Below are 25,000 nucleotides of genomic sequence, written 5' to 3'. Positions count from 1 at the left end.
TCATGAGCCACGGCTGTGTTCAACAAACTAATGGCCAATGATGGTATTCGAAATGCACTCCAGGGTGGTTTAATTTTCACTGCCGAAAGGAAATCCATCGATGTAGAGTTCCACAACTCCCAAACCAAGCAAGCCAAGGGCGACCGTGGAGGAGAAACTTCACCAATTGTCCAAAGTGAAGGAAAAAGACTCCAGAGAAACCAGGCTCAGCTGGACACCACGGTTTCTCCTATGGCCAATATTATTTCTCTATATTTCTGAAAGCATAGTGCACTTCTTAGAGCGCTCCGCTGGTTAGTGTGCTTGGAGAACTAACATAGGCTTGTAGATTTAGTAAGCTAGACTTTACTTTGAATAAAAGCTTGCGATGAATGATTAAATATAAATGATTGTGTGTGTGTGTGTGTGTGTGTGGCAGCTTCAGTCAGAGTCTGCACCTTCATCTCCACCTATTCTCATGTCTTGTAAGCGTCAGTGTAATGTCAGAGGAGGGATTTCCTAAATATGAGTGTCAGAGTTAAGCGTTTCTCTCCTGTCGGCGCGCCGCCAGCCGCTTTGAAATGCAGATTTTGTGCGAGTGTGTGTGATCTGTCACCTGTGCGAACGCCGAGCGCCAGGTTAGATCTCTATCCCCGCTCCGGCAAATTGCTCCCGATGTCTGCATTGTTCTGCTTGATCTCTTCATCCCAGCGCTGAATCACAGGTTTTGAGGTAAGAGTGTTCAACTTCACCTTAGAAAAGAATCAATTTGCGGGAGAAAACATCAATCCGACACAGTTTTTAGCCAAATGGGATTACATAAGAGAGAAGGGGAGAGAGAGAGAGCAAATAAAGCACTGATTCTGGAGTTCTAGAGGAGCTGGAGATGTGAATAAAACATTAAACCCAGTGTTCTCCGAGTGCTCTTGTAGATTTCACTACATTATCACCTGCCTGACTGCACTCACAGCACGGTCTGCACACCTCAGGTATGTTCCCAGTTGTTGAAGATCAAGATTTGCAAGCACTGTGGAATCACAGCAAGAAGGTCGCTGGTTCGAGTCCTGACTGGATCAGTTGGCATTTGTGTGTGGAGTTTGCATGTTCTCTGTTGGTGTGGGTTTCCTCCTGGTGCTTCGGTTTCCCCTACAGTCCAAACACATGCGCTATAGGGGATTTGATTAACTAAATTGGCTGTAGTGTATGAGTGTGTGTGTGAATGAGTGTGTATGGGTGTTTCCTAGTACTGGGTTGCAGCTGGAAGAATATCAACTGTGTAAAACATATGCTGGAATAGTTGGTGGTTCATTCCGCTGTGGCGACCCCTACTAAATTGGAAATAAATGAATGCATGTATTTATTCTGTTGAACACAAAAGAAGATAATTTGAATAATGCTGAAAAATCTAAGCATCGACTGCCATAACAGGAAAAACAAATAGTGTGGAAGTCTTTTTTTTCAGCAATCTTCAGATTATCCTCTTTTGTGTTGAACAGTTCAAACTTTGGAACTTATAAGTAAACAGTGAGAGCATTTTAATTTCAGGTTAAACGTGTACTGGATATGCAATATGTTTATTTATTTATTTTTTATCCTATGTAAAACTTTATTAATAAATGCAATCCTTCTCTTTCTATACAGTCTATGAATTATTAGCAAATATATCAATAAATGTGAATAAAACCATTGAAAATGTTGCTTATGTCTGTGTTTGGAACAATGTGCTGCATGCGCATGCTTATCTTCAGCGTAATGGATATTTCTCAAATTACAGCACACAGAGCTTTACTGCTGATATATTGGATGACAAAATGTCACAGACATCAAGGCTTTAAACTGGCTAAAATGCTTTTTTTTTCTAAAAACAACGGCTTTATTCTTAAAATTTAATAATTTATTATCACAGTTTATTCTCAAATTAACAATTTTGTCTTCTCAACATTTTTAATTTGACGTTTTCATTCTTGAAACAATGATTTTATTCTTAAAATTTAATCAATTTATTCTCAATATAATATTTTTTTCTCACCAACAAATTTATTCTCAAAATCGAATTAATTTATTCTCAATTTTTTTTCTAAAAATATAAAGATATTTTGTCTTCAAAACAATGAATTCATTCTTAAAATTCCATTATTCTCAGTATTGTGTTTTAATTTTTTTTTTTCCAAAATAGAATGATTTTTGTTTCTCAAAACAAATAATTTACTCTCAAAATTGAGTGAATTTATTTTTAATATTATATTTTAATCTGTTTTTCCCCAATATAATGATTTTGTTTCTCAAAACAAATAATTTATTCACAAAATTAAATTAATTTATTCTTAACATCTAATTTTAATTTTTTTTTAAATATAATGGTATTTTCTTTTCTAAACAATGAATTTATTCAGGAGATTTAATGAATTTGTTCTCAATATTATATTACATTTTTTCTCTAAATATGATTTTTTTTCTCAAAACAATATTTTTTTTTTCACAAAATTCAATTATTTTATTCTCAATATTTAATTTTAATATTTTTTTCTTAAATATACATTTTTTCCCTCAAAACAATGAATTTATTCACAAAATTGAATAAATTTATTCTCAATATCTAATTTTAATATTTTTTTCCTCAAAGTATAATGATTTTTGATTCTCAAAATAATGATTTTTTTTTCACAAAATCAAATTATTTTATTCTCAATATTTAATTTTTAATCTTTTTTCTCAAATATAATGATTTTTGTTTCTCAAAAGAATGAATTTATTCTCAAAATTTGATGAATTTATTTTCAATATTATATATATATATTTTCAAAATGTAATGATTTTTGTTTCTGAAAACAATGTATTTATTTACAAAATTATATTTAATTATTCTCAATATCTAATTTAAATCTTTTCTCAAAATATAGTGATTTTTTTTTTTCTAAACAATGAATTTATTCAAATAAATAAATGAATTTATTCTCATCATGTCATTTCATAATTGTCCTTGTTTAAATTATAACATCATTATAATTCTAAATGTTTTGTTGTTTTGGTGTTGTTGCTTGGCTATAATCTTTTGTAAGAAAAAAAAAAAAAAAAAGACCACTTTCAAAAAAAAAAAAAAAAAAAAAAACTTATCAACTACATACTAATTGTGAAAGTTAAAGTTAAGTTGGATTGCTCTTGACATGACTGGTCTCACTGCATCTGAACTCATGCAGAGTTTGTGCTTGCTTTACCGCGTCCCTCAGGTAATGTATATGTGTGTTCAAGAGTAATTCAGCTCTGGGGACTTGCTCTTTACTGGCGTCTGTAAATGTCCCACACTGATGTTTCTAATTAGAGACGCATCCAAACGGGGGTCTCGTCCCTCACGCCTAAAATAAGCCCCTGCGTCTGCTCCTGCCGAGGCCGTAATTCAGAGCTGATGTGAGAAATGATGTTTTATGAGGCAGCAGGTCACAGCGGCAAAACTGGACCACCGACAAACACACACTTTTCCACTCTTATATCACAGTCTTTAGGGCTCCGCTGGGGAGGAGAGAACCGTCCCGCTACTAACCAAACTTACGCTTATTTCCACATACTTTGGAGGTTTAGTTCACGCTGTTATTCATACGGGAGAGACTGAATGTTTCAGAAATGCGTGTGAGTAGAGTAAATGGGAACATTTATTCTGAAAGGACATTGTATAGTCTTGTTTTAGTAACTTCCATGGCACAATCGTGTATTGTCTAAAACCTTTTTTTATTAGGAACTACTTTCTTCCACCATTCATTTACATCTGCAGCTGACGTCAGAACAGCAGAAGCCGTTACTAATTCACCGACATCACTGTGCTAGTGTTTGAATGACTCTCTAGTGTAATGTCTAAAGTGATGACAGAACTGCTGATTTTACTCACACAAATATATCATTCATTTTTGGTGGGTGCTCTTAAATTTTTTCTGATACTCCTAAATATTTCAGGTTGGGAGCACCGGTGCTACCAAGTAAGAAAGTTAATTTCGAGCCCTGATCAAGTGTACATTCTGTTGTTTAACAGCAGTAATATTTGTCAAACTGTAGCATATATATATATATATATATATTTGTTTCAGTGTAGATCAGAGGTGGAGCACTAGTATCAGACGTGTGTTTTCAACAGGAGTTCATTCAGCTGTGAACCCTCAACAGTGTGAATAAACTCTGACCACACATTCAATCAAGCAGACGAGAACGCAGAAACCATGTGACATCGCCATAATGACCGATCTCACACACACACTGACACACACACACACGAGCTGTAATGCGTGTTACTTCAGGTGTGTTTCTCTCGCTCCTCTGTAATGCAGACTGTAGTGTAATGTGACAGCACGCACACACTGCTCGTTAAACACACTCCTCTGCAAGTCTAATGGTGGGGTCAGAGGTCACGAGGGTCTCTCTGATGATTCACTACAGGTCTGTTTAACCACTGAATTCACGTGTGTGTGTGTGTGTGTGTGTGTGTGTGTTTAGAGGAGCATGAGGAGATAATGAGACGCCTCCTCTGCTCTTTTCTCACCTGACCTGAAACCAAACCTGCGCTGACTGTGTGTGTGTGTGTGTGTGTGTGTGTGTGAGAGAGAGCACGGGTGCATGCAAATGTTTGTGTGTGTGCGTGCGTGCATGCATATCTGTGTGTGCTGATGTGTGTGAGTCTGTCTGAGTCAGTGTGTACTGTATGTGTATGTCTGTATGTGTGTATGAATGCATGGATGTGTGTAAGTCTGACACGTGTGTGTGTGTGTGTGTGTGTGTGTGTGTGTGTGTGTAAGCATTTATGTCTGCACGTGTGTTTATGCATATCTGTTTGTGTTGATGTGTGTGAGTCTGAGTCAGTGTGTGTGTACTGTGTGTAATGTGTAAGTCTGTATGTGTGTATGAATGCATGCATGTGTGTGAGTCTGTCTGCGAGTGTTTGTTTTTGCGCATGCATTTTTTTGTGCGCGCGTGCATTCATGTGTGGTGTATGTGTGCATCTGTGTGTGTGTGTGTGTGTGTGTGTGTGTGAGACACAGGATGTAAAGTATTAAGCCACTTGCCTCGCTTGGCAAAATTTTGTCACATGACAGAAAGGAACAGGTTCACAGGTATAAACAATCACACACACACACACACACACACACACACGGACACCAACAGGTGCTGAAGTTCATGTTTCAACATTGCATTCATTTTTTCCTGCTCTGTTTCACACTGAAAACCGTAATCTCTCTCTCAGTGGGTAGCACGATCACCTCACAGCAAGAAGGTTGCTGGTTCGAGTCCCAGCTGGGTCAGTTGGCATTTCTGTGTGGAGTTTGGCATGGGTTTCCTCTGGGTGCTCGGGTTTCCTCCACAGTCCAAACACATGCGCTATAGGGGAACCATAGTGTATGAGTGTGTGTGTGTGTGTGTGTGTGTGTGTGTGTGTGTGTGTGTGTGTGTGTGTGTGTGTCTGTGTGTGTGAATCAGTGTGTATGGGTTATTCGCAGTACTGGGTTGCGGCTGGAAGGGTATCCACTGCGTAAAGGTAGATTTATACTTCTGTGTTGACACAGTAATTAGTAGTAGAAGAAAAAAGATTTATAAATATCTAAATTTATATATTATATTTACATTTATATAATTATTAAATATATTTAAAGGGGCTAATAATTTTGACCTTAAAATTGTGCTTGAAAAATTAATAACTGCTTTTATTTTAGCGGAAATAAAACAAATAAGACTTTATCCAGAAGAAAAAATATTATCAGACATACTGTGAACATTTCCTGAATCTGTTCAACATCATTTGGGAAATATTTAAAAAAGAAACGAAAATTCGAAGGGGGTGAATATTTCTGACTCCAACTGTGTGTGTGTATATATATATATATATATATATATATATATATATATATATATATATATATATATAATGCATTTTTCCACTAATTATTTAAACCAACTCAAACAAATAGTCTTGGAGAAGTCTTTCGTGTTGTCATGAAGGCGATGCGCAGCTTGAATTGTGAATGAATACAGAATGATTGACAGGCGCTGCGCAGAGAGGCGATGAACTGAACATGAATTTAACCACCTGAATATTCGTCTGTGCTTCACATTAAGCTATAGAATGGCTTCAGAACATTTGGGATATAGTAGCCAACATGACAACCTTCTAGTGCCTTTTAATAGTCTACCTTCATGGCTTTGTTGACTTATAACACAGAATATAGCGCACACGCAAGATCGGATTTGGATCGGTACCAGTTGGCAGATCAAGCAAAAAATATGCGTATCGAACCGATATCTGATCCAAGTATCTGTAATATCCGGAACAGTAATAAAAACAGGTATTGATTCATTTATAATAATCGAGATGTGTGTGTGTGTGTGATGTGTGTGTGTGTGTGTTTGCAAGTGCATTACTGAACAGTGTCTATTGCTGTCTGTCTATCTGTGACCGTCTCTGCCTTTCTGTCTGCATCTGTCTCTCTCTCTGTCAGTCTACCTGCGTCTGTTTTACTGCATAGTCTGCGTAATTCTATCTGACTGCATCTGTCTGACTGTTTGTCTTTCTGTCTGTGTCTGTTGTCTGTCTGTCTGACTGCATGTCTGTCAGTCTGTGTAAGTCTGTCTGCATCTGTTTGTCTGACTGCGCAAGTCTGTTAGTCTGCATCTGTCTGTTTGCCCTTCTGTCTGTCTGTCAGTCTGAGTGTGTGTCTGCTTCAGTCCGTCTGTCCATCATTCAGTGCCAGATCTCTCTCTCTCTCTCTCTCTCTCTCGTCCTTCACCCAGTCCCTCTGTAAGTCTGAAGCAACACAATGATCAGTCGAAGGCTTTAAATCACATGAACAGATCCTGAGGAAATCAAACACCTCCTGTAAATCAAACATAATAACCGCTATTCTGGATGCACATTCATATTGTCTATATAGACAGTAATAATCAGAGTTCATTTGATTGCAAATGTTAAATGGAAACAGCTAGAATCCTTCAAAAGAGGTTCACATGGATCACATCCAGACAAACTGTGACATTCTGGCCAATTACAGAGAGAGAGAGAGAGAGAGAGTGTGTGTGTGTGTGTGTGTGTGTGTGTGTGTGTGTGTGTGTGTGTGTGTGTGTGTGAGAGAGAGGTTAAACTAGCTCAAGGGTTTAGTTGAACTCCACTGAACAGTAAACACACTTTCACATGCTGCTCAGCGACTGACGGCTCTTTCTGTGTGTGTTTCCTCTTTAATAATCGTGTGCATCATGTGTGCAGATATTCCCACAATGAACATGGTAAAGACGCAGTGAGGGACTTCTGTCGCTCTAGTTTCACCTATTAAACTCACTTCATGCAAAAATAAGGCGCGCACAAAATCAAAAACACACACGTGGAAGGCTTTGAGCCAAACTCTCTGCGTCTTTTCCCATTAGTATAAAGTAAAAGGTAAAATAATGAGTGTGTGTCATCATTGCCTATATTATAAGTGTGTGGGTGTCACGGTGGCGCAGTGGGTCGCACATTTGCCTCACAGCAAGAAGGATGCTAGTTTGAGTTCTGGCTGGGTCAGTTTGTGTTTCTGTGTGGAGTTTGTATGTTCTCCTCATGTTGGCGTGGGTTTCCTACAAACACATGCACAATAGGGGAATTATTAGGCTAAAATTAACCGCAGTGTATGAGTGTGAATGAGTGTGTGTGGATGTTTCCCAGTATTGGGTTGCAGCTAGAAGGGCATCCGCTGTGTAAAACATATGCTGGAATAGTTGGTGGTTCATTCCACTGTGGTGACCCCTGATAAATAAGGGTCTAAGCTGAAGGAAAATGACTGACTCATAATAATAATATTAATAATTCTGGGCGTCACAGTGATGCAGTGGGTAGCACGATCACCTCACAGCAAGAAGGTCGCTGATTTGAGTTCCAGCTGGGTCAGTTGGCATTTCTATGTGGAGTTTGCATGTTCTCCCCGTGTTGGCGTGGGTTTCCCCCACAGTCCAAACACATGCACTATAGGGGAATTGGGTAAGCTAAATTGTCCATAGTGTATGTGTGTGAATGAGAGTTTATTGGTGTTTCCCAGTGATGGGTTGCAGCTGGAAGGGCATCCGCTGCAAAAAAAAAACATATACTGGATAAGTTGGCAGTTCATTCCGCTGTGGCGACCCCTGCCTATTAAAGGGACTAAGCCGAATGAATGAATAATAAGAATAATTATTTATATATGTATTTTTTTAACTTCAAGTGCCCTTAACAGACGTCAAAGGCTCTTGATTGGAACACCTCCTACTACAGAACCTAAAGGTCAATCAAAAGAGCAGCTTTATATTCAAATGCTCAGGTGTGTGATATTTTTATTGACTTTCTCAACGTTTTCCAAAGAGGACACGTGTGAGAGAGAGAGCGAGAGTCATAGGTAAAATTCAATAGAGAGGCGGATAAGAGCTCATCTTTGACCTGTAATGCTCTCTCTCTCTCTCTCTCTCTCTCTCTCTCTCTATGGATGAGTGTGGACACTTTTCACGTTTCTTGGCTGAATGATTGATTAATTAAATGATTGATTTTTTTTCCAATTAATTAATTAAAAAGACTTTTATTTAGGGTGGCACGGTGGCTCAGTGGTTAGCACTGTTGCCTCACATCAAGAAGGTCGCTGGTTTGAGTCCAGGCTGGGCCAGTTGTCATTTCTGTGTGGAGTTTGCATGGTTAATGAATGAATGACTCCTATTTATTTAAGCTTCAGCTTTGTTTCGCTCTTCATTTTTATTGACTTGCAAATAATAATTCTGAAGCTTCAACATTTTTAGTTTCAGTTTCTTGCCAGTGCAACACATAAAACCACATTTAGACAATGTCCTCCAAAGAACTTATAATAAAAATATATTGTTTATTTTGTTAACTCCCCAAAGAGCTGCTTGTCTCGAGTGCCCTTAACAGACGTCAAAGGCTCTTGATTGGAACACCTCCTACTACAGACCCTAAAGGTCAATCAAAAGAGCAGCTTTATTTGATATTTTTATTGACTTTCTCAACGTTTTACACACACTTTTGCATGAAAAACTTCACTTCAAGCATCTTTACTATGAGTCCACATTTAACTGCAGTGATAAAAACATTACTGGAGTATATTACAATCCTCCAAAGAGGAAACGTGTGAGAAAAGAGTGAGAGAGAGAGCGAGAGTCATAGGTAAAATTCAATAGAGAGGCGGATAAGAGCTCATCTTTGGCCTGTAATACTCTCTCTCTCTCTCTCTCTCTCTGCGGATGAGTGTGGACAATAGTCTCAGCAGTGGCCCCTGATTGCCTCTTTTCACATGTTAATGAGCATCTCTGCGTTCCTCCTCTTTTCCCAAATCTCCACAAATTATACAGCAAACACAGAAAAAGGAAAATCCTACGGCTCTCTCTTTCTCTCTGCCTCCTTTTTATTCAACAAACTGACATGTAAATGCGAGTGTAAGTGTTGTTCTCCGGCGCTCTGATCGGCAGCTAATTGTAGCCGTCAATTGTATAAGATGCTCTTTTACTTCAACACAAACCCGGATCAAACACAATCAACACTCCTGCCTGTTTAAGAGAGAGAGAGGGAGAGGGGGAGAGAGATGTTGCCTGTCACAGCGATGACTGCGTTTATTTGCATCACACGTTGGAATATAAATATTTGTTGATTTGCTCATTTTGCGTCTCTCAGAGATCTGAATGGTGTGGCGGATCCTCAATGAGACGGTGAATACACACGCCACGCTCGCTGTTTAACACAACCTCCAGCATGGCTTTTTAAGGACACAAATATGTATTTATATTCAAATTTATTCAGCATTTATGCTAATGCGCAAAGTGACAAAATCTGGAGGTGATGCGCTAACTCGCTGAACAGGTGTACAAGGGATTTCTTTATCCCATTTTTTTTTTTTTGGAGGAGGAGATGTTTCGATTTTTAAGTGTTTCTTGAATTTAATTGTGAGATTTTGATGTATAAGAGAGTAAATGTCTACTGTAAAGTCTTAATAACGTGTTTGATGCACACTGTACAAAATGATTTGTGGTGATTATGCTTGCTTGGAATTAATTGTGAGGTTTTTGGGTAAAAAAAATATTCTAAATATCCCTTATAAATACATCCTATAACATTTTAATAGTGTATTTCATGTACAAACTTTTCTGAAAATGTCTTTATAAATCTTTAATAAAATCCCCTATAAATATCCCCTGTCCCCTTTAACGTCTAAATAAAAGGTGTTTGATGGACTGAACACTGGACAGATTTTATTTCTGGATATTTTTGCTTTATTTGTGAGATTTTTAGGTATGAAAATCTAAATATCCCCAATAAATATATTTTATAACATCTTAATAGCATATTTTATGCAGACTGTAATGTTTTGTGGAGATTATGCTTTGTTAAATCTAAATATCTCTTATAAACATATCTTTTAACATCTTGATAAATAATTTCATGTAGAAACTTTCTTGAAAATGTCTTTATAAATCTTAATAAAATCCCCAATAAATATCCCCCGTCCCTCTTTAACATCTAAATAAAAGGTGTTTGATGGACTGAACACTGGAGAGATTTTATTTCTGGATATTTTTGCTTTATTTGTGAGATTTTTAGATATAAATATCTAAATATCCCTTATAAATACATCTTATAACATCTTAACAATGTATTTCATGTACAAACTTCCTTGAAAATGTCTTTATAAATCTTTAAAAATCATCATTAAATATGCCCTGCCCCCCTTTAACGTCTAAATAAAAGGTGTTTGAGGGACTGAACACTGGACAGATTTTATTTCTGAATATTTTTGCTTTATTTGGGAGATTTTAGGTATAAAAGTCTAAATATACCTTATAAATATATCTTATAAAATCTTAATAATGTGTAACATGCAAATGTTTTTGGAGCTTTCTTAAATCAAAATATATTTTATAAACATATCTTATAACATCTTAATAATGTATTTCATGTAGAAACTTACTTGAAAATGTCTTTATAAATCTTAATATAACAACTAAATAACTGGTGTTTATGGACTGCACACTGTACACATGATTTCTGGAGATTTTTGCTTTCTTGAAACTAATTGTGAGATTTTGATGTAAAAAAAAGTCTAAATATATCTTATTAATATATCTTATAACATCTTAAGAATGTTTTATTATTGCATCTTTTGTTGAAATTGTGAGATTGTGATTAAATCTTGATAAAATCCTCAATAAATATCCCCTGTCCCTCTATCATGCCTAAATAACAGGTGTTTCACAGACTGAACACTGTACAAATGATTTCTAGAGATTTGTGTGTGTGTGTGTGTGTGTGTGTGTGTGTGTGTGTGTGTGTGTGTGTGTGTGTGTGTGTGTGTGTGTGTGTGTATGTGTGTGTGTGTGTGTGTGTGTGTGTTTGTGTGTGTGTGTGTGTGAAATTTTTAGGTGTAAAAAATAAAAAAATCTCTAAATATCTATTATAAATATGTCTCATAACATGTTTCAGCCACACTGTGGTGATTATATACTTTCTTAATACATTTCTTAAAATGTATTGTGAGATTTTCAGGTATAAAAATGTAAATATCTCTTATGAATCTCTTATAAAATCTTAATAATGTGTTTCTTGCCACACAGTACAAATGATTTGTGTAGGTTATACTTATATTTACTTTGTTGAAATTAATTGTGAGATTTTGTTGAAATCTTAATAAATCTCGATAATGTTGTCTATAAATATCCCGTCCCCTATAATGTCTAAATAATGGGCGTTTCATGCAATGAACACTGTACTAATCATTTCTTCAAAAAAAAAATTCTTGAAATTAATTATTTCTAAAATTATTTGTAAAAAATGTAAATATCCCTTATAATTATATCTCATAACATCTTAATAATGTATTTCAGCCTCACAGTACAATAAATTTTTGTATATTATATACTTTCTTGCAAATTTTCTTGAAATTAATTGTGAGATTTTGATGAAATCTTGATAGAAATCCTCAATAAGTTTCCCCTGTCCCCCTATAACCTCTAAATAACAGGTGTTTCTTGTACTGAACACGGTATAAATACTGTATATCTTATAAAATCTTAATAATGTAAGATTATTCTTTCTTGAAACTAATTGTATATTTTAACATCTTAATAATGTGTCCAGCCACTCTGTACAAATGACTTTTGGAGATCATCTTGAAAATGTTCTTGAAATTATGAGATTTTGATGTATGCAAATGTAAATATCCCTCATGAATGCATCTTATAACACCTCAATAATGTATTTCAGCCACAGTTCTTGAAATTATTTTTTAAATTAATTGTGAATTTTGAATAAAATCTCTAATAAATATCCCCTGTTCCCTACAGCATGTAAATAACAGGTATTTCATGCACTGAACACAGCACAGATGATTTCTGGAGATTTTTGTTTCTTAAATTTTTTCTTGAAATTCAAGTTTCTCAAAATGATTTGTGAGTTTTTGATGTATAAAAATATAAATATCCCTCATAAATATATCACATAACATCTTAATAATGTGTCTTATCGAATGATTTTTGGAGATTATTCTTGAATTTTTTTAAATAATCTTATTAAATCTTGATAAAATCCTCAATAAATATTCCCTGTAACATCTATATGACGGGTGTTTCATGTGCTGACACTGTACAAATAATTTAGCGAGATTATTAATTCTTGAAAATCTTGGACATCATTCCTAATTCATAAATATACAATTATTATTCATATTCTAAAATTATTTGTGCACTTTAATGTATAAAATCTAGAAATCCCCTATACAATCTAAATAAGTGTTTCATGTACATTGAACAAATGATCTGTGGCTGTTTCTACACCAGTGTTGTTGATGCGATATGTTAAACCGATCAGCATCCGACCATCAGTTTTACCTACAGCTCTTTGATTGTGTCATGTTTTTAATTAACTGTGAGATTTTGATGACATCTTGATACAATAATCATCCCCTGTCCCCTTATAACATCTAAATAACAGGTGTTTCAGACTGAACACTGTGCAAATAATTTCTGGAGATTTTAGCTTTTGTTGTGAGATTTTTAAGTATTAAATTTTAAATATCCCTGATAAACATGTCTTATAACATCTTAATAATGTGAGATTATTCTTTCTTGATAACTTTCTTGAAAGTAATTGTGAGATTAGGATGAAATCCCTAAAGAATATCCCCTGTCCACTGCAACATCTAAACATCTCAACATCTAAATGGGTGTTTCGCTGAACACTAGACAGGTTATATTTCTGGAGATGTGTTTTCCTTCAAATTTTACTTGAAATTCAATTTTCTTAAAATGATTTGTGAGTTTTTGATGTGCAAAAATGTAAACATCCCTCATAAATATATCTCAACATCTCATCTAATGATTTTTGGAGATTATTCTTGAAAATATTTTTAATAATCTTATTAAATCTTGATAAAATCCTCAATAAATATCCCCTGTAACATCTAAATGACAGGTGTTTCAAGTGCTGACACTGTCCAAATATTTTATGGAGATTATTCATTCTTGAAAATCTTTTTCAAGACATTTTAATGACATCTTAATAAATCTTGATTAAATCCTCAATTAATATACTCTGTCCATCATGACGTCTAAAGAACAGGCATTTCATGTGCACACTGTACAAATGATTTCTGGACATCATTCCTAATTCATAAATATACAATTATTATTCATATTCTAAAATTATTTGTGCATTTAAAATCTAGAAATCCCCTATAAAATCTAAATAAAATCTGAACAAATGCTCTGTGGCTGCTTCTACACTGTTGTTGATGCGATATGTTAAACCGATCAGCATCCGACCATCAGTTTTACCTACAGCTCTTTGATTGTGTCATGTTGTTAATGAATCAGAATGTGTCACAAGCTCTGACACTGCGTTTGATCCAGAGTGATGTGTGTCACCTGCCGTGACTGCGTCTCCGTTCCTGACGCTCTTCCACAAGAGGGCCGAGTCCTGCAGGAGAAACCCAGCTTTTATTTCAGAGGATCAGTTCGATTTCACATGCCTGCGAAGTTTTGCACGGCGGATTTGTTTCCCTTTTACAAGATTCATATGCAAATGTGCATCGAGATTAGAGATACGACAATTATTCCAGCTCGTGATAAATTATTCATTTAACAACCGTCAATTATTAATTCCACGCGAACAATAAGGCATATTTCTGTAGGCAGACCTTTACCTTTCTCTCCCTCCCTGTGTGTGTGTGTGTGTGTATGAACTCTGTTAATGTCAGAATTAATCCTGAATGTTTTCCATTTTGTGCTTGAGAAAGCTGGAGTTATAAATACGTCTGCGGGTTTGCCGTGGCGCTGCTACTTTCCCCTCACTGGAGACCTGACCTCTTTACCGAGAGAGATTCACATTCATCGCTCTCTCGTTTGATGCGTGCAAATGAAGAGAGTCGGCTAATAATCTGATCTGATCATCCTCCGTACCGAACAAGTGCTACATGCGGAAATCAATAGCTATTTGATGCATACGGCATTTGCAGAAGCGCAGCGTGCATGGCGTTATATACAGTAGAGCCTGCGGCTACTGTACAACTCATTTCACATGACTTTCAGATCACTCCCTGCGCTGGAATCGTCCATCAGTCTTGTGCTTCTTCCTGCTTTCTTTTGTCTGTGTGTGTGTGTGTGTGTGATACGCTCACCCCAATACAGCTGTCATTCACATTAAAATGCGGCTGTGAATGGAGCAGGTTTGTTGGGTAGATGCATAATTAATAAGTACAGATGAGAAATCGCTACCGCATGTAATGCATGTGCATGCATGCTGTATTCGCACAGATCTGCGAACAGTCGGACAGGCTTTTTGGCTGGTGATGCGCACGCTCACATGAAGATGTGATAATTATGCTAATGAAATACACGCCTGTAACTCTGCGACTGTTGTGCGCTTTATAATGACTGTAGGAGAATTAAGTAGCAGCGCAGGATGGGCTCAAGTTCATACTGGATTTTTTTTTGATGTAAACAGATTGACCATGTCGTTTTATATCAATTCAAGTTAAACGCGCTCTTTTAATGTGCACTATATATTTAAATGTCATCATTATTCTGATATTTCTTGCATGATGCATTCATAATTCACACATTTGCATTTGTACATACATTTTTTTAATATTTTGACTATGCAATTTCACATGAATTAATCTTAACACAAAATAAAGATGCAATTAATTGCACTCCATTAAACAAATGTACTGTATGACAGCATATTTAAATTGTTTTATTCTCATATGGGATTTTTTTTTTGCATGATGCATTTATAATTTACACGTTTGCAACTGTGCATGTGCATTTTTTACAGATTGATTATGCAATTTCACATTAATTTACCTTTAAATAAAATAAAGATGCAATTAATTGCTCTGTATTAAATAAATGTACTGTATGACAGCATATTTAAATTGTATCATCCTCAGTGGGGATTTTCTTGCATGATGCATTTATAATTTACACATTTGCAACTGTACATACATTGATTTTTGCGGATTGACCGTGCAATTACACATCAGTTTATTATCAAATAAAATAAAGATGCAATTAATTGCACTCTTTTAAAATGCACCATATATCCCCTTCTTTAAATGTTATCATCCTCAGGGATTTTCTTGCACAGTGCATTCATAATTTACACATTTGCAACTGTACATACATTGTTTTTTACAGAATGACCATGCAGATTTACATCAATTTATCTTCAAATAAAATAAAGATGCAATAATTGTTCTCTTTTAAAAATGCACCATATATCCCCTTCTTTAAATGTTATCATCCTCAGGGATTGTCTTGCACGGTGCATTCATAATTTACACATTTGCTTCAACACGTTATAATGCAGCGCACCGATGATGTGAGTTTAGAAAAAGCCCCCTTCCCAAAAAAAAAAAAAAAAATGTAAAAAAATAAATAAATCTTGCCTTTTGAGAAGCTGAGTGTGTGACAGGTCAGGAATGAAGGAGAGGGTGTAACGGGAGCGAGCGCAGAAAGGGGGCGTCTGTCTCCTCCATTAAATGAACACATTCATGAACCCAGAGGGTCGAGCGAGCAGGGTTTGTCCGTTTCACACTGCATTCAACCGTGTGTAAAATACTTGCACATCAAAACAGAGACAGACACGATAGATAGATAGATAGATAGATAGATAGATAGATAGATAGATAGATAGATAGATAGATAGATAGATAGATAGATAGATAGATAGATAGATAGATAGATAGATAGATACATTAAAAATAGACAATCTAATATATTCTTTGGTTGGACATCCAAATTAGCTATACAAATATTGAATTAGCCAGATTTTATGAGCCAGGGGAGGTCAAATCCAGTAAAAAGGCATGTCAGCTTTTAGCACAGACTGATTGATTAATTATTGTCTGACTGATCTGTGTCACTCACCCTACAGGGATATACAGTAGATCCGGATGGATGAATTCAGACAGTCACGGACAAACCCAGCGCACAGCCTGCATTCACAGCGTGGAGAAAGACAGAAATCACATCAAAATCCTTTATAGGAATGCAGCATTTATATGTTGTTTCTATTCTAGTCATAAATAACAACAATAATAATAAAAATAAATAATAATGATAATAATAATAATAATGATAATAATAATAATAATAATTATTATTATTATTATTATTTTTATTATTGTTATTATTATTATTATAAGTATTATTATTATTCCATTATTTTTTGAAATTGAATTACTTGATTGCATGTGTTAAATAATCAATTTCATACCTGATTGATTATAGATTACTGCAGTCGGAGGTTTGTGCTGAACAAAAGCATCAATCAGAGCAGATGCCAGCAGACTGATGTCTTCATTATCCTCACAAACCCAGAAAGAGCACAAACTCTGTGCACTAAAAGCAGTGTCGCCCTCTGAAGACTCGCGCTCTAACGCGTAAAACACAGTAACAACAAAGCTGGAAGAATGCAGAGGGAGAAAGAGAGAGAAGAAGCTCATTCACGCCCTTAAATGTGTCGGAATCCCTCACGACGAGGCTTTAGGTCTGCTTCAGATGTGAAATTGCATGGATGTTGTGTTAGATGGATAAAGGAGCGAGTTTTAGGTGAGGTTTGTCTTACCTGTGCACCTGCGGACTCACCTGTCGCACCTCCGGCGCGCGCGCTCCTCTCTGACAGAACGTCATCCGTTTTTATTTCACCCTCTCTTATTTCCCGGACAGTTGCATTCGTGGTGTGCGCTGAGGAGAAAGAGAGGGAGAGAAAGAGAGAGAGAGGGAAAAAAAAACGTCGAACTTTCTTCAAACGTTATTCGTGTCTTTGCTATAAAGGTGTCCGATGTTCTCTCCGCGTGCGTGCGTGCGTGTGTGTGCGCGCGCGCGCGTGTGTGTGCGCGCGCGCGCTCATAAAACACACACGTTTGGCTCTATTATCCCTCCCTGTGCTGATAGGTGGCGTGTGTTTCTCTCTCTCTCGAAAAGAAAAGGAGGAAAACAGTGTCATTCGAGGCGTGTGAGCGCGTCAGTCCGAGCGCAGGTTTGAGTCCTGGAGTGTGTGAGAGGATCAGTCAGGAATAACGCGCCTCTGTTTCTCAGGCTTTATTCTGGACCCAGACACTATAACACACACAACACACACTCCTGCAGCAGAGAGCACAAGGTAAGACACACTCTTTTACCTTTTCACATCTTCTTGAGAACAGTCCTGACGCGGGATAAAGCCGCTTTAATGTTGATGGGGCTGAGGATGCTCTTAGGTGAAGGTGTGTGTGTGTTTTGCTCTTACCTTTGCGTTCACCTGTGCAGGTGCGCTGAGAGACAGGTAAAACCGACGGCTTATTTTAGAAAAGAAAGCTGTGCTTTTAGAAAACAAATCTTAATAGATGATTTGAACTATTTATTTTAATATAAAGTATTTTTTAATTTCTGCGATGTTGCAGTGCGCGAGACTGCTGATAGAAAGCGATGTCTCATCGCGACGTTTAACTGTAAATGCAGAGCAAACACACTATTAAAAAGCACATTTTAGACATGCAATCACACAAATATATTTAGCTTATGCTAAATAAATATAAACACAAATTATGCAGCTTTTTCTACATTTGATTAATTCGTTTTGCTTCCCAGCACCTAATATTGCACACTATTATTCAAATCAGATTGAAAGTTTTCAAATCTTGCCTTTTTGCTAAAAGTCATGCAAACCAAATGCATATTTTTAATTGCATTTATTTCTTTAAGTTTAATCAATTTAACAAACGGTTCTCAAATACAACACGATTCGTCCTGATTGTATAGATGAGTTAAACGCAAAACAAGTAAAGCTGCGCGCACTGACACACCAAACATGTCAAATATAAATCCAGCCTGTGACCTTTGAGACTCGCCATTATTTAGTATTAAAGCACACATGCTCGCTTAATCTGCTTATTTAGACGTGTCCACCACAAGTCAATGCATGCGCAAGTCCTCCGCTGATCAGATGCACGGACAGCGACTGATCCGAGAGCTTCTCATTGACTCTTGTGCCCGTGTGTGTTTCTGTGTCTTTCTGTTCGTGTGCTCGGGCTGATGGGCTGCCAGAGGGAGCGGTTCACCCTGCTGCCGTGTTTGCTCGGGTCTGAGTCCATGCAAACTGCCATCTGATCCACGTTTATCAATGCGGGAGCTGATCATGGCGGATGGCCCCCGGTGTAAGAGGCGAAAACAAGCCAACCCGCGGAGGAAAAACGGTAAGAGCGGCTTTTGGGAAAAGTGTCCTGGCGCGGCGAACGGACGCGGGCATGTGAGACCGGACAGATCAGGGGGTCCAGATGGAGGAAGCGCACGTAGAAATCGGACTCAGCGCGCGCGCGATGTAAATAAAGGCCAAATAACGCGCGCGCTTCTGTCTATTTTCGCGCAAGTTTGGATTTTAAAACTTTTGTGCGCATTTTCTCGAGCGCTCTGCTTGTGTTTGATGCCTGTGGATTCTTTACACTTCATGTTGACCGATAGTCTCAACGCATTATTTTCATTCATTCGCAGATGCATGAATTAGAGCTGCTCATTTGCGTGTGTGTGTGTGTGTGTGTGTGTGAGAGAGAGAGAGCTCGGTTGCTGTTTTATAAATACAGTTTTGCATTAAACACACGCAGGCTGATTGTAAAGCACACGCGGTGAGTTTTTATAAACTCCACTGGTGTTTTAGGGGATGTTTTAAATCTGCAGTGTTTCACACACACACTATAGTGGTTTTATTTTATGCATATAAACTGAAGCTGCATTGGAGAGTTTGTTGCCGCCGGCTGTTTGGAGTTTTTAATTCTGCTTCTCGAGGATTAAACGCTGCGATCAGTTCACTTCCACCTTCCTCTTCCTTTATGAAATGTTTCATATTGATCCGCTAAAAATCAATACGAGCACAAGGGTCTTTTCAGCCTCACGAGTGTCTTCAAGAGCTAAAGTTTAAAAAAGAGCGATTTTTTTTATAGGATAGCCTGCATTATTTAATAATCATGCTTTTCATCGAATTTAATCTTAGGAAATGATCTTGTTTTTAATGCACTACTTGTGCGCGATTTGCATAAAAATGCGTGGATTAAATATTCGCCTGCACCGCTCGTGACTCGTGTAAACGCGGGTGTGTGGTGACGCTCAATTAATTGTTTAGGGAGAAATAAAAAATGCACAAACGCATCCTGATGTGAAGTGACAGTCGTTTTAAAACGAGGACACAGATGAAATATTCAGTGCTGCTGGATGACCGAGGGCTGAAATGTGCACACCTGCTGGATTCAGGTGAAATCTGCAGATTTAATTAATATAACAACGTGTTATTTTTCATCATGCATGCATGCGTTCTGCTGAAATTAAATGCATGCTGTTTTTAAAAGCATACTCTTAATATGCTTTGCATTGTAAATCAACTTTTCGAGGAGATGAATTGCACACATCTTGAGGCAAAGCCAAACTCTGGATATCTCTGATGCAGCGCTGCTGTTTTCTTCTCTTTCTCCCGCTGTTCAACTTCTGTCCAGCTGCGTGTCAGTCTGAGCTGCTTTATTTAGGGCCCGTAGCCTTTAATTTAAAGTGCACACACACACACACACACAATAAAAATGAAGAAGCAGCACATTGATGTCTCTGATGTCAGAGGTCAGAAAAGTGTGCAGTTTTTCCATGCAATGGAAAGTCTTTGCTTTACAATACACATTCAGCCTGCGTGCAATGACAGGAAGATCCGCTTCCTCCAGCCGCCGGCTGTCCTGAGATGCACATTTTCACACGTTTCCTACAGCACAAAGAGCAGCTCCTCGCCGTGCATGCGTTCAGATTGATTACATCATCTCAGGTTTGCAAAAGGAGAAGTCTCAGTGTTTGATTATGGCAGCTGAGCCGTCGCTGCTGAATTAGGAGGGGGGCGACTCTTTGGCTCGGGCTCTTTCATCCCCAACAATAGCAGATTCCGCCCCGTCTAAACTGTTTCTGCGCCCCCATTATGCTGCGCGGCTCCTCCTCTGCCTCCTGTGTTTGGGAGGAGCGGGGCCCGGCGTGCGCACAGCTGATTGTCAGCTCTAATACGTGTCATTTACATGTGCGCAAGGTGAGCGGAGCGTGAGCACCTTCAGTTCCTCTGCGCGCACACACACCCAAACAAACTCTGGAGTCTGGCAGACTCGCGGAAGGCAGAAATCCTCCATGCTTTTCTGCTCTCTCTGCTTTATTCAACTCAAGTTGATATGCATTGCACTTTTCGCCCTAAATATCATTCCAAAGCAGCTTCACGAAAAATGTGCATGCTTTAACATTACAGTACAAATCTGAAAAGTTGTGTTTAGACTGTGTGTAGTTGTACAGTTGAGTCTGTGCATGATCAATCTGTCCGTGCTCTCTTATCAGTGTGTTATTCGCTTCAGGTTGATTTCTTTAGTGCTTTGCACCAGTTCCAAAGCAGCTTTACAAAAAGGTGCATGTAATGCGTTGTGTATGCTTTAGACAGTGTATAATCACAGTTATACAATATATATCATCCTTGATCTGATGTCTATGTGTTCAGTTTATCTGTGTTCTGTGCTTTATTCAATTCAACTTCATTTCCATATGGCTTTTCACCATTATTATCATTCCAAAGGTGCATGTTTTTACATTAAAGCACAAATCATAATAAGTATAATCAGTTATTGCATGCAATTATACAGTATATAGTGCGCTTTCAAAATGCTGATGTCTATGTGCATGCTCAATTTATCTGTGCTTTACTCTATTCAAGTTGATTTCTTTTGCGCTTTGCACTATAATTATCATTTACGAAAAGATGCACCCTTATGCATTGCAATCCAAATTAAAGTTGTGTAAAGTTTAGATAGTAATCATAGTGACCCTGCAGTTATACAGTATATAGTTTCCTTCCTAATTGCTGATGTCTTTGTGTGTTCAATTGATCTGTGCTTCATTATATTATTCGTGCTCTCAATGTGTTGCGCTTGTCTAGTGTAGTGTTGTGGGTCAGTAATTGTGACCAGTGTTTTTGTAGTACAGATTTGATGGCGTCAAATCATTTCTGAATTCCTCATTTATATAATTTTAAAAGTCAATGCATGTTCGTTTGTTTGTTTGGATTTTAATATGAATTTTTCTCACACACATACTGTGTGCAGTGCAGTGTTGTGGGTCAGTAATTGTGAGCAGTAATCATTTAGAGTCGGGCTGCTGTCATTTCAGGGTTTTTGATGAATTATTTTAGTACCGAAACTGATCTGATTGCATTAAATAGTTGTATATTTCATCAATTATTATTTTGGACTTGTGTGCTGCACAATTTGCACTGTTGTGTAATATTTGTCACATTTTAAAAGTCAGTGCATGTGCTTTTTGCTTTGGATTTACTGCACTGGATTTACTGACGCAGTCCAGATGGACTTTTTAAGCGATTAAATGGGTGATGATGATACATTTTAAAAAGCGTATTGTGTTATACATGAATTGAACTCTGCTAAAATGTACCCATTTTTATATATTTACACAGTATTCAGTTGTTTTAATTGTTTTTGTTTTAATTTTGCATAGAGATAATATCATTAATTCAATATAAGCATTCTTTAATTTTTAATTTTTACATTTCAGTCATGCAGATAACTGAGATTTTTGTTAGACTTAGTATTATTTTTCAGTTTGACCCAGAGCTCTGTGGAAAAAAAGGTGCACACTCCTATATGTGAAATCTGCACACATTTTAAGTGCCTGCCAATCAAAATCATGCACAAGCTCCACCCCTCATGTTTATTTTTGAATATTCATATACCTAATTTAATTATGCCATCTTCCACCAATAAGATCTCTCAACTCAATTCATACAAAACCAATTGCATGCTATTCAAATGCACCTGTTAAAAGGACCAGAGTACATTATACAGTGCGATACGTCATTTATAAGGGTAACATCAAACTCCTGGAGCTGACAGATTGAACGTTTGCCTGCCAATCAAAATCATGCTCAAGCTCCACCTCTCGTGTTTAGTTTTGAATATTCACATAATTTGATTATGCCGTTTTCTCTCAACTCAACTCATTCAATATAAATTGCATTCATTCCAAAAAGACGTAATAAGACCAAAGTGCACTAAGATAATTCATTTTAAGGCTCATATGAAGGGAGGTGACAGATTTGAGTGTTTGTCTTCTCGTGGTGTTGGTTTGTTCGTTAGTGGAGATAATTTTGCTTGTGTTGTCTGAAGTGCCTGCCAATCAAAAAACATGCAAGCTCCGCTCCTCATGTTTATTTTTTAAATATGCATATACCTATTTTGATTACGCCAATAAGATCCCTCAACTCATTCGAAACCAGTTGCACACATCCTAAATGGACACATTAAAACGACCAGAGTGCAGTGCGATGCATCATTTTTAAGGGTCACGTCAAGCTCCTGGAAGAGTTCAGATTAAGCATTTGCCAATCAAAAACATGCACAAGCTCCGCCCCTCATGTTTATTTTTGAATATTCACACACCTGATTTGATTTCGCCAATAGGATCCTTCAAGTTTTTCTAAACCAGTTGCACACATCCTAAATGGACAGATTAAAATGACCAGAGTGCAGTGCGATGCATCATTTTTAAGGGTCATGTTGAGCTCCTGGAGGTGACAGATTGAGCGTTTGCCAATCAAAAGCATGCACAAGCTCCACCCCTCATGTTTATTTATTTTTTTTAATATTCACAAAACTAATCTGATTATGCCAATAAGATCCCTCACTCATTCTAAATCTGTTAAAATCACTTGTTAAAATGACCAGATTGCAGTGCAATACCTCATTTTTAAGGGTCATGTCAAGCTCCTGAATGGACAGAGTAGGCGTTTGCCAATCAAAAACATGCACAAGCTCCGCCCCTTATGTTTATTTTTGAATATTCATGTATCTAATTTAATAACACTGTCTTCCACTATTAAGATCTCTCAACTCAACTCATAGAAAACCAATGAATGCATTCTAAATGGGCATATTAATAAGACAGAAGTGCACCAAGTCATTTTTAAGCCTCATATCAGTAGAGGACGCTTGTCTTCTCGTGGTGTTCGTTTGTTCGTCAGTGGAGATATTCTGGCTTGCATTGCTTGAAGTGCCTATCAATCAAAAGCATCCACAAGCTCCGCCCCTCATGTTTATATTAGAATTTTCACATGCCTAATTTGATTACGCTGTCTTCCACCAATAAGATCTCTCAACTCAACTCATTTAAAACCTATTGCACGCATTCTAAATCGACATATCAATAAGACCAAAGTGCACTGGGATAAATCACATCAAGGGAGGTGACAGATTTGAGCGTTTGTCGTCCCGTGATGTTTGTTTGTTCATCAGTGGAGATATTTTAGCTTGCACTGCTTGAAGTGCCTGTCAATCAAAAACATCCACAAGCTCCGCCCCTCATGTTTATATTTGAATATTCATATATCTATTTTAATTCCAATAAGATGCCTCAACCCATTCCAAATCAGTTGCATGCGTTCAGCACAATAAGATGAGCAGAGTGCGCTGAGATAAGTGATTTTTAAGGGTCACGTCAAGCTCCTGGAGGTGACAGATTTGAGCGTTTGTCTTCTCGTGGTGTTTGTTTGTTCGTCAGTGGAGATATTTTGGCTTGTGTGTGTGTGTGTGTGTGTGTGTGTGTGTGTGTGTGTGTTGGGGGGGGGGGGGGTGTTTCAGTCAGACTCTGTGGAAATGCCTTAGGTGTGACTTCACTTTCACTCACATCAGCGCTGACCCGACTGCCTTTCATATCACATCCAGCGCGTCTCCACCGGTAAACATCCCCCGAGGGCCGAACAAAGAACACGGCCCTTTCTCCTTAATCACAACCCAGCCCTCGCTCTCTCTCTCTCTCTCTCTTCTCTCTCTTTTCTCTCTCTCTCTCTCTCTCTTTCTGCCAGCGCGCAGCATTTGCATTCAGCTTCAGAAAGGCACGCATGAAAAGGGGGAAGAGCGACAGAAGAGAAGAAGAAAACACAGAATAAAGGCAGGAGAGGGTGGGTGTCGAGAGCAAAATAACTGAGGTGTTTGTGAATGTTTGTTGGGCCTCCCCTGGTTACGGCCCTTATATAGACACACACACATGCATGCATGCACACACACACACACACACACACACACACACACACACACACACACACACACAGATATAGTGTTACGCAGCGGCATGTTCGCTCTATTCATGGCTGCACACTTTCACACTTAAGAGAAAATCATCTGTGTGTGTTGCGCGGCTGCTTTAAGAGGCAGGAATAGTTCAGAACAGGTGTGTGTGTGTGTGTGTGTGTTTAGACAAACAAACAAATGAGTTGTGTATATAAATAGACTACTAAATAAATAAACTAATGAGCTAATAAATAATAAAATAAATAAATGGACTAATAAAAAAAATAAAAAAATAAATAAAATAATAAATAAACAAATAAATTACTGAATGAGAAAAAATATAATATAAAAAAATGAAATAAAATATATATTTAGATACACTTGTATAAATTTTATGACATTTGTTTGATTTGTTATTTATTTTTAAATATTTA

General features: G+C 37.3%; 1 protein-coding gene across 4 annotated transcripts in view; it reads left to right on the top strand.

Annotated features, from left to right (window-relative positions):
- The window catches only part of zeb2b (zinc finger E-box binding homeobox 2b), a 232,648-nt gene that overhangs the window by 73,836 nt on the left and 133,812 nt on the right, over positions 1-25,000 (top strand). For 2 of the 4 annotated variants that reach the window (XM_087255790.1, XM_087255788.1), the window contains exons 1-2: positions 17,454-17,611; positions 18,535-18,683. The exons of 1 other annotated variant lie outside the window; for it this stretch is intronic. In XM_087255790.1, coding sequence (XP_087111916.1) covers positions 18,611-18,683 — 73 coding nt within the window. In that variant the 5' untranslated portion in view covers positions 17,454-17,611; positions 18,535-18,610. 4 annotated transcript variants of the gene reach the window in all.

The sequence above is a fragment of the Danio rerio genome, chromosome 6, assembly GCF_052040795.2.
Source record: "Danio rerio strain M-AB ecotype USA chromosome 6, GRCz13ab, whole genome shotgun sequence".
Taxonomy (NCBI): domain Eukaryota; kingdom Metazoa; phylum Chordata; class Actinopteri; order Cypriniformes; family Danionidae; genus Danio; species Danio rerio.
The sequence above is the reverse complement of the archived record's forward strand: the minus strand, read 5'-3'. Positions and strand labels throughout refer to the sequence as shown.